The sequence below is a fragment of the Corticium candelabrum genome, chromosome 10, assembly GCF_963422355.1.
Source record: "Corticium candelabrum chromosome 10, ooCorCand1.1, whole genome shotgun sequence".
Lineage (NCBI taxonomy): Eukaryota > Metazoa > Porifera > Homoscleromorpha > Homosclerophorida > Plakinidae > Corticium > Corticium candelabrum.
In genome coordinates, this window is record NC_085094.1 from 2,881,649 (window position 1) to 2,892,277 (window position 10,629).

At 40.0% G+C, this 10,629-nt stretch overlaps 1 protein-coding gene and 1 long non-coding RNA gene across 4 annotated transcripts; one reads left to right on the forward strand and one right to left on the reverse strand.

Moving 5' to 3' along the window:
• The first annotated feature begins 887 nt into the window (after positions 1–887).
• On the forward strand, positions 888–5,105 carry LOC134185915 (uncharacterized). Its single transcript, XM_062653796.1, has 8 exons — positions 888–1,227; positions 1,315–1,546; positions 1,873–2,204; positions 2,274–2,423; positions 2,589–2,899; positions 2,960–4,069; positions 4,133–4,388; positions 4,451–5,105. The coding sequence occupies exons 1-8, from the start codon at positions 943–945 to the stop codon at positions 4,892–4,894; spliced, it is 3,120 nt and encodes a 1,039-aa protein (XP_062509780.1). The 5' UTR covers positions 888–942; the 3' UTR covers positions 4,895–5,105.
• Positions 5,106–5,842: 737 nt separating this feature from the next.
• LOC134186195 (uncharacterized) lies at positions 5,843–8,542 on the reverse strand. 3 transcript variants are annotated; one of them, XR_009970919.1, is made up of 8 exons: positions 8,470–8,542; positions 8,278–8,402; positions 8,132–8,212; positions 8,003–8,069; positions 6,437–6,503; positions 6,252–6,364; positions 6,123–6,184; positions 5,843–6,064 (listed from the first exon to the last, which is right to left on the reverse strand). It is a non-coding gene; the product is annotated as an uncharacterized LOC134186195 (long non-coding RNA). The 3 variants fall into 3 exon arrangements; XR_009970918.1 differs by having other exon boundaries at positions 8,459–8,526; XR_009970920.1 differs by lacking the exons at positions 6,252–6,364; positions 6,437–6,503 and having other exon boundaries at positions 8,459–8,526.
• Between the last annotated feature and the right edge of the window lie 2,087 nt (positions 8,543–10,629).

Here is a 10,629-nt window from a genome sequence, read left to right on the forward strand (position 1 = left end):
TATTCCATGTTTACTTTCAATTTAGAGTGCTTCTAATATTATTTCAAATCTCCTTTTTTAGAATTTTATGACATGTGTGCACCAATATCTTTTGGGGCAGTTTCTAGCTGTGTGAGCTACAAACTGGTAAATACACAACTAAAGACAACACTGCTGACAGTTTGTTTTGCATCAGTTAATTAACGTCTGTACTCTACAATTTGCATCTGAGTAGTACACTGTGCATATCATTTGTCATTTTTTGAATTAACTCAAGCAAGAATGCATGCGGCGAGAGTTACAGTAGTGTGGTCCATGAACCAATAATGAAGGGACGGCTAGACAATTGGAATGCATGGCATGCGCACATTGTTATTGTTGGCGTTACGTGCATGCCAGTTGATATGATCATTTCGCTGGTGTTAATTAGCAGTGTCTTGAGGGTGCACTTCACGCCAATTGCAGATGCCTAAATTATTAAGTGGCATGCAACATGTACGTGTTCAGCAGCTGTAAGCTAGCAGCCAACAGTTGTTAGCACCGCAGTGCTTCTTCGTCAAAACGAAACGTTTTTAGCACGAAGAGATTTGTAAGTCAAATGGTTTAGAAATTTAATGTTGTTTACCATTCCTCGAGCATTCTCACGTTGCACGCTTTTACTAGGGACAGTAAAAAATCTATACGTTTCTTTCCATAATTTTGAGCAGTTTGGCGCACTAGAACAATGCAAACTCTTGCCTAGAGAACAGATTAGCACGACTTTGTGGGTTCGACTCAAGGCGTGAGTGGGTGATCCTGAGAACTCGTGATCCCTAGAGTCGATAAAAATCTCTAGCCATACGTTGATTGGCTCGTTATAAAACAACGATCTTTCCAGATTTGCCTCACACGACATCTAAGCACGGCCGCTAGACGTTGCACATCGCTAGACGTTGCTTCGCCTTGACTAGCTAGAGATCGACAATGTCTCAGCAGCTGCAAACCAGGTTAGACGCCCACCAAAGGAAAGTTCCACCAGCCGTCCCGCCAAAGCCGGCTACCAGACGACGCCAGAAAGTACGTCCTCCTCTCAGCGCCTGCCCCATCTCCGTTGAAGAGATCATGGATTCACAAGATATAGCGGCACTAGCAATGTGGTGTAAAACTTTGAATGTCAAAACTGACAAATGTCGCTATATAGAGGAGATTAGAGAAACTCTTCTGGAGCGAATCACAGAATCATATCATTTGCCAACTCTCGCGTCTCCGGTAAGTTATACGTCAATGTTGTTAGTCACCTACTAACAAACCTTATATATATATATATGTATATATACTTCTATTCGGTCTGTATAGCCCATTGCTATTGCTCAGTCTATCCTCAGTGACTTTAGCGTTACGAAAGACGCATTAATAGAGCTAATCAACAAGACAGAACAACTTGCTCATGATGAGAAGACTGCTGAGTGGTTCTCCAAACTTCAATTTGCAGACAAGTTCAATTTGCAGACAATGCTTGGTATAAAGAAGGAATATTTTCAAACAATGAGAGATGATCTGATCGGACGGCCAACCCTCCTAGTTGCAGGTAAGTCCATCCGCGAACCATTTGTCAAGATACGATCTGCAGTTCCAGATTGCACTCTATAGGGAAAACGTGCACGCGAGAGACTCAAACATACAGAGATTCCTACGCGACGTGGTCAACTGCCTATGCTGCATAATGCACGAGTAGAAAATTGCACTTTGTCGCGACACAACTAAAATTTAAGACGAGCGACAATTAGTAACGCCAAAATGCCAATAATGACTGACTTCTAGAAGCATCTAATAGTAGCGTCTAGTCTATAGGCTCCGCCTTCTATACCGCAGTAAATTTCACTCTATATATGTATGCGGTATATTCTTGCTCAGGTAGCACTTCTTCTGGCAAAAGCACTTTGCTCAATGCTCTGCTTGGAGAATCCATTCTTCCAACTGATTACAATGCCAGTACCTCTCTTCTTTGCAACATCAGATATGGCCCCAAACTTGCTGTTTTCTACGACCAAAACCACAAAGTTATAGATAAGGTTGACCTGACTACTGTCAAAGGCCAGCAAAACCTCCGTAAAGCTATTGTCGGAGAAAGATTCGAAAGCAGCAGTGACCAAGGTCATCTGACATCTCAAGAGAAGGCAAGCGTCCAGGATAAATATAATCAATGCTCGCGGGTTACAATATTGTGGCCAAGTGAGTTTCTGCAGGTAACGCCTTCATTCGCATCATTTTCTGAACGTTGGCTTTAGTCATGATCTATACGGTATACTTTGTAGACTGTTACATTGATAGACAGTCCTGGAGTGACAGACGATGAATCAGAAAGCTCTGTTTCGAGACAGATCACTGAACAGTGTCAAAACGGCGTTGCTTGTGGATTCCTCTACTTGTTGAATGGCAGTTTACCTGCAGAAGAGGCAGCACAGGTAAAATATGGATGCAGTGTGTGTTGGGTGTGTGAGTATGGGGGAGTGGCGGTGAGGGGTGGTGGCGGTGAGGATGCGTGCGGGTGTGCGTGTTTCTTCATCTCAGCGTAATATACTGTATATACATCCGATTGTGACTGCTTATTCAAATATGTTCATGCACAGGTTGGTGGTTTACTAACAGCATACCTAAGAGGAGTTACAGAGTTCGCTTCACCTCAGTCCGCAATATTCATTATAAGCAAGTGGGACGAAGTTCCTGACGACGCAAAGGAAAGTTATTTTCAGGTTGTATTGAACAAGATCCAGAAACGCTGGCGAGGATTTAAAAGCCACCAACTTCTGACCATGAATTCCAAAAAAGCTAGATTGTTTCTGCAGTTCGGCAGGATCACTGAAGATTTCCATGTTCTCTGTCACTCGATCAAAAGAATGCTTCCAATTGCTTTTGAAAATAGAGTCAAGAAATCGCTAAGGCAAGTAAACTCCAAGAGCAATCTCATGATACTAGCGAATTTTGTCTATATTGTTTATAGAAGACTGCATAACTTTGTGTGCCGTGCTGAGAATGAACTAGAAACAAACTTGAGACAGCTGCAATTGCCAATTAAAGAAAGGCAAATACGACAAAGTCAGGACTTTGAACTGTTAGAAAGAACTGCAGAGTTATCAAAGACCGAACACATCAAACATATTGATTGCGAATTAAAGCACAAGATTACCGATCTTGTGTACCAAGTCTCTCGTCATCTCCAATCAGAAAAGGGCCGAGATGAAGTCCTCAAATGGAAGAAATCATCACTACCAGCTGAACAGCAAGAATTCTACGATGATAAAAATGTACAAGCATTTATTTTGCAACGAGTTTGTGAGGCAATATGCAAGTTGGAAGGCTTTAAGCAGTTGTGTCAATGGGCTAACACCAGCTTAGCTGATGATGCCACAAAAGCACTAAAAATGCTGAACATATTGAACTTGGACATCAATTATGGCAATACATGTCCAGGAATCGTCTCAGTTACAAAAAATTCCTTAGAAGACACAGATGGCTGGACTGCTGTCAAAATAACTGGAGCAATTGTGGCAATGCCCTTCATACTAGCAAGTGCACCCATTATCCTTGCTGTTGCTGGCCCTATTGTTGCAGCAGTTAAGTTGGTCAAGTCTTTACAAAAAGCCAATTTTAAAGTAGCTGTAGCTAAAGCTTATGATGGGCTGCTCAATGATTACCTAGCTGACGATTCAGGTCAGTTAAACAAAATGGTCTCATCATTGCTAGAATCTTCTTGCACGTCTGTGAAAGTTGTTTTCAGAGTATTTCCTGAAGAACTAGGCAAAATCCATCAAAAGTTGATTGCTCGTGTTAAACAAGAGGAAGCTGACATTCCAAAATACAAAGAGTTGTTGCATGAGTGCCGCAAACTAAATGGGGAGCTGTCAAATTTTGATCTACATTTGAACATTCACACCTTTACCAGCACAGATCTCAAATGGTCCCCGAAACAACAAGAAATAGCCAGCGGAAGTTTTGGTGCTGTTTACAAAGTCCTTGTCACTGGAATAGGAGAACTTGCGGTCAAAGTAATGATTGAACCCATCACCGCACAAAATGCTGCTAGTTTCAAAGAAGAACTCGACATTTGCAGGTAGTAATAAGTAATCCTAACCATAGGTTGCAAAAATTTAAGCACCTGCTGATTATTTTCCAGAAAGTGCAACCATCACAACATTGTCAAGTTTTATGGAACAGTGCAGCTGTCACAAAATCCTCTAAAAATAGGATTGCTCTATGAATGGTGCCAAAAAACTCTAGCTAATGTTATTGAAGATGACCAACGCCAACCAGCACATACACTGAAAGGCTTTTCAACTGCTCGACAGCTTGCACTGAGTATTGTCAGTGGAATCAGCTATCTACACGGAAATGGCATCATTCACAGAGATTTGAAGCCTGAAAATATCCTGGTAAGTAATCGCTTTTGGTACAAGCAAAATGATTATCTGAACCTGCATTTTTGGTTCATTAGATAACAGATAAAGAAGAAGTACGACTTGCAGACATGGGTTTGGCCAAACCCATCAACCTAGTAACAGGTACCTTCTGTGGAACATCTGTATACATGGCACCTGAAGTATTTCAGAAAAAGCCATACACGCGATCAGCAGATATGTTCAGTGTTGGAATCATACTGTGGGAAATATGGAATGGGAAAAGAGCATATTCAGGCAATGAATTCGAGAACCTCTCTTCTGAAAAATTTTTTGGACACTTGGAGAAAGGACTACTTCGTCCCGGTAAGGGAAAGTTTGCTGTTGGAGAGTTGTCATGTGAATCAAGAGATGAGCTTGACCAAGTTAGAGCCAAACAGTGGGTTAGCGTCACCAGAGCCTGCTGGTCATCTAATCCTAAAAACCGTCCTTCAGCTGATGAAACTCATGCCACTATTACTGCTATTCCTTTTGATGAATAAACTGGCAGCACGAAAAACTTATTTAGGTGCATGTAAGACAAATTAGAATTCAATTGAGCAAACTTGCTTGCAATTCTTGCTGCGTGTTGGTAGTTTGTCTGGACCTGCTTATATGCTGTACTCTTTATGAATTTGTAGCTGAAAAGTGAGTTTGAGTGTATACTTTCACAATCTTTGCAATCACAGAGGATGAAAAATGTGGTACTGTTCAGCACAGCCTCTTGTGATATTTGCAAGATTATGTACAAGCTGGTTGATGAAGCCATATGAACAATCATGTCCAATACACATCAGACCAAATACATTGCACATTAAATACTCATCCCAATACACATACTTGTAGAAAAGATGCATCATATTGCTGTAAAATGTTTCCCTATCAAAAATTTTGAAACTCTAGAATAGTGTAAATGGGTTTATATTGCAATTATTGGTTTTAGTAGGGTTTGGTCAGATCTCTCCTTGTGCAAATATAATCACATCTGAAACCAACCATGCACATTCACTGCAACATCACTGGGCCTCTTTATAATAAAAAAGGCTATAGCAGTGACTGGATGGCTTCATAATGTCAAGCTACAGTGTAGTTTCTAGGATCTCTAAGAACAAGACCAGTGTTCAAGGTAGGACATTTGAGCATGGTGCACCCTGTCTGACTTTGCTCATGCCTTGCTCAAATACTACACTACACTCGTTACACTTTTCTGCCTATTCCCAAACAACAAGGGTATGGTACACATACAAGCCATTCAACAGTTAGTTTTCCAGATATGCTCAACAGTACAGAACTGGTGTATGAAATGGCACAATAAATAAATTTGCACACAAGTGCATATAGTTTCACTCATGCATGGTACCAACAATGTATGAATAAACTCACAAATGAAGCTGCTGTTTGTTTTATAGTGATATATACACATGCATCTGCAGATAGATTTGTGAGTTCATATATTAATCTCTTATTTTTTAATTACTAAATAATTTATTGACAAAACTACCTATCTTCAGTTGGCTTCAGAGAAACTTGCTCACTGTCTGTATTTCTTCTTCATCATTACCCATTTCTTGCTTAATTTCATTCGCATCTGTTGTACCATCTCTTGTTTCTACTTACTGTTCTAGAGGCTCTGGCATTCTCTTACCAAGACTTGCAAATTTATCCATAACTTCCTGCAAAACCCAAGTTTTGTGTACTTATTCAGATGTAAACTCAACAAAGTATGAATACTTTTAAATGTGCTTGAATTTCAGAATGGCCTGACTCATGCACAAGTTTGCAAGATCCGATGTCTGCAACAACCCATAATCATTCATCAAGATAACCTCCAATATAATGTACAGTTAAAGGTGCAATCACCGAGTGGGGTAAAAATTCCAGTTTGTCACAATGGTTTAGTAAAGACTCAAGAGCACACGACCTCTATATAGTTGCCTTTCATCATCATCATCATCAATGCTCTCATCACTAATCTAGTTTGAGCGTAAAATAAGTACATCACGAATATACTAGTGCACAACCATAACATGTACACAACTACCAACCTAAATATTGGATATTCATTTCCTTTGTTAGAAGGCTCATTATTTCCAAGCATAGATCTGGATCATTCTACATAAACCATACAAATGTAACATTGAATACCATTCTCTTTCTTCAACTATCACAAAACCATCCTGATCAATAAGATAGGGACATTACAACTGCACAAACCAACACCGTATCATTAACCTGGAACAAGACTCCAAAATATGAATATATATAAAAAAGAGAAACTACAAGCATATTGGGTATTTCAAATATCATCCCTGATCTTGTACATTCCTACTCATTTCCAGTCCTTAGTAAAACTACGCCAACGTTACTGCACCCTAGCGCTTCCCTGCATCGGGCAATAATTCAAAGTACCTAGGAAATCATTTTGGCATTCTCAAATCAACCTTACACAAGTGAAATATACAAACTGAGATTTCAATTTGATTGTTTTATTCAGGGTTTTTCATAAGCACCTCCAACGTACTTATGACTTTCTAGTTTGCCATCAAGCATCTACATGTTGTATGCTCTACAGTAGACAGACCCAGGTCTATAGATACACAAGTGCACGTTGTAGTAACAAACAGCTTGGTTTACTCACAAATGCCAAAAAACTTTGATACAACAACTGAATGTATTAAAAATCTGTATCCTTCATTTTTGCAAAACATTCTTAGCAACAAGTAACATTTACATTTGTTTGCTATATAACAGTAATGAGTGACCCAATTTTTTTAAACCAAATTACATCAAATTGCCAAAGAATCTCTTAGCAGTCGGCGACTCACCAGTTATACATACCTCCAGCATCATTACAATGTGAACCACTAGTGATACTTAGTAAACTGACAAGTTATGACATCATCTACTGACACTCAGCTCACAACTCTAGCAATAATGACAGACTGCATGAGTACATAAAGAACATATTAAACATGATTAGCAAAACCATGAAAGGACATCTTAAACTTGAGGCACTTCAACAATTACCTCACTAGCAACAAGTCACACATACACAACAAGACGTACTTACTGAAATCATGTTGTATGCATAATAGAAATGTCATTACTCTAATCAGAATAAAAATTAAAAATATCATAATTGACATACCTACTTAATTAAATATCTACTATATGTCACCCTATCACTGCTCTACATCAACTGATACAGAATTAACGTAGTCTTTTAGCAAATTGGACTTCAAGGTCGGCAGACCAGGGTGGGCCAGATGGGCCATGGCTTACACAACTTCTAAAAATGGACTTCAGCCAATGAGCCTCGATGAAATTTTTGGGAAATATGGTTCAAGTGATTAAATAAATTAGCTACTTTTATGTTCACTGTGAGCAGCGCTTGACCATGGAAGACCTGGCCGGCCAAAGCCTGGACCTGGCCTATCCTACATCTGGAGTGCTCTGCCGGCCCTGCAACCTTCAACTACGTAGAAAATATTGTACAAGAGAATATTATACAAACACAGCTCAATTAACTAAACATTAGCAGCTCAAATTTGTTGAATTTGACATTCACTAGATTGTCCCAAAATCTTTCTTACAGTTTACATGCTGTATACCGTTTAATTAATCAGTTCAACTCCAACTTCAATATTCTCTTTAGAACGAAAATTATTCAACAGCTTCCTAACAAAAGAAGACACACAAATAAAACCAATTTTATTTGATACTTCAATTTATGAGCTTACTGTGTTCATCTCACTAGCTTTCACAAATGCGTGCGTCTAACTTCTTCATATCATTAGAAAGATCATGCATCTACTATGATTCTATAGTGTAAAAATTTATATTAGAAATTGAATTTAGTAGTAAACTCAACAATTGCCAAACGTACGAATATCAAGAAGTAGTTATCTCGGGACGTTTCATCTTCTTTTTGAGCAAAGATAATTCCTCTGCAGCAACTGGCGACCTAGCTGCTATACAGAGAGAAATCCTCTGCAGCGACGTAGCTGTTAGCTAATTAGACAGAAATATGATAGTCTAGTCAACGTTTTTCAACCGACTGCTCTTACGTAGCTCACACCTAAGTTTACAGGGCAGAGAAGCAGTCTCTGCTTTCTCATGGCTAGACATCTCAGAGACACACTGCGATTGCGCGTGCGCAGAATAGATAGGACGCGGCGGGAAAGAGTCTGGCTACGCGAAACTAGATTTAGTCTGCAGTTTTTCCGTGCACGTCGGCAGCTTGTTGTTCCCTGTGTCGAATGGCGTTACCAGTTTGGTCAAACGTACTGGAAGATTTGACAGAACAACGAAACCTCGTAATCCCAAACTTTGCGTACTTTGAAAATCACGTGAAACTTTAATGTCTCGTGACGTCAATAATTTTAACTGGCTAAATCAAATTTTTAAAAAGTACAAAAATTTTCTAATTAACTAATCATATGTTTTTATAACAAAGCAATGTTATATAAACTTGTGATTCAATTTATTGTAAATTTAATTTTCTGCAAGAGAGCTCGTCGCGATCGAGATTATCAGGCCAAACGATAGTGTTTCATAGCTGTCTCTTCAGCGCCAAAATCAAGAGCGGTACATCAATGTAAATAATTTTTCGCTGGCTGTTGCAATTGGTTTGTCTAGCTAGCTAGCTAGACGCGTCTCATGCCTACTAACTGGACAATAAATACTTTCTTAATTTTAATTTATATTGAAAACAGCAGACAAACGCTTTGCAGAATAAACGAAAGCGAAAATCGCTCTATAAGCTAAAAATCTGTTTTTCTGAGACATGCAAGTGCTAAAGTTAACTTTATGTTACAATAAGGTATCCAACTGCTGATATCGAGCGGCTGCAGAAGGCAGAAGAAAGAGTCAAAGAAAGTTTCCGTGCACGTTGTTCACAATTACGGTCGCCACTGCTGAAAGAAGAGAAGCTGCTCTGAAAACGTTCAAGCACCCCATTAGTACATGCAAAGGAAACAGCCGACGATTTCACAAATGATCTGTACATTTGCAAGTAAGAAAATGTAAAGTTACGAACGTATACCGGTATTATACTCTCTTTGTTGTTTATATAGTTTTACATGGATCAGTCGAGCTGGGAGTAACCCCGCTCGGGCTAGGATTGCTGTACGAATGGTGTGGTGGCGAAGCCAGCGCCGGATCCAGGAATTTTTGAAAGAGGGTTTCACCGTTAGCAGTAGTTATAGCATTACTAATTTTCTCTTTGCTAGTGAAATTATTTATATGAAATTATTGAACCATGCCTATTGGAAAAGAGGGGTTTTTAACCCCCTTAACCCCTCTGGATCCGGCCCTGAGAACCCTGGCCGATTTTATTACCGACGCCAAACGAGAACCAGCACATACACCACAACGGTTGTTAATTAACAGTGCGAGATCTTGCTCTGGGTATGGTCAGTGGGATCAAGTACCTGCACAGGAAGGACATCATTTCATCAAAATCCGCATGGAGCCCGAAAATGTTTGAGTAAGCAATCATGCATTCAGCGCTCTTTTCATCGCTACTATTGCAGTTTCTTCGACAGATAACGGACCGGAAAGACATTCGTCTTGCAGATATGGGTCTGGCCGCGTCCGTGCAAGAAGAAACGGGCGTACCATATGCGGAACGCCGGCCTACTGAACTGCATGATCGACGAAAAACCGTACACTTGTTCGGTCGATATGTTTAGCGTTGGTATTATCAGGGCCAGAGGGTGCAATCGTTTTACACAGAGAAACCGATTGCGGAATTCTGGATGCAGCTGCAAGAGGGAGAACTTCATCCTGGGAATGGGAAGTTTGCTGGTGAAGAGATCTCGGATTGATCGAGGGACGAGCTAGACGTTGTCTCGAAGCGAGATAGAGCAAGTCTGGATAAAGATTGCTGGTCTTCTGCGCCTGCAGTTCGTCCGTCAGCAGATGACGCACTCGCCATGCTAACCGCCTGCACTAACAGACTGGCTGTCTGAAATGCTCACGTGCACGAGTCCTTACTAGAATTAGTAGTTTACAGACGTGGTGTGGACACGGCTTAACAGAATTATTGCCGATTAAACGTAACTTCTTGCTATTCGCTATGCATACGCTAGAACTTGTTTTTAGCCTACATGCTGTGACTTTTATTAACTAAAGTCTTTTTGCATTTCGGACATCCTCTCTTGCATGCTATTCTTGCCATCATGGCATATCACAAAATACTTGCATGCGCTAATATATAAATCAGACTGTAAACACA

Coding starts and splice junctions, on each gene's coding strand:
- LOC134185915 (XM_062653796.1), top strand. CDS start 943: ATGTCTCAGCAGCTGCAAACCAGGTTAGACGCCCACCAAAGGAAAGTT. Junction 4,070..4,132: donor GAAGAACTCGACATTTGCAG/GTAGTAATAAGT, acceptor ATTATTTTCCAG/AAAGTGCAACCATCACAACA. Junction 4,389..4,450: donor TGAAGCCTGAAAATATCCTG/GTAAGTAATCGC, acceptor TTGGTTCATTAG/ATAACAGATAAAGAAGAAGT.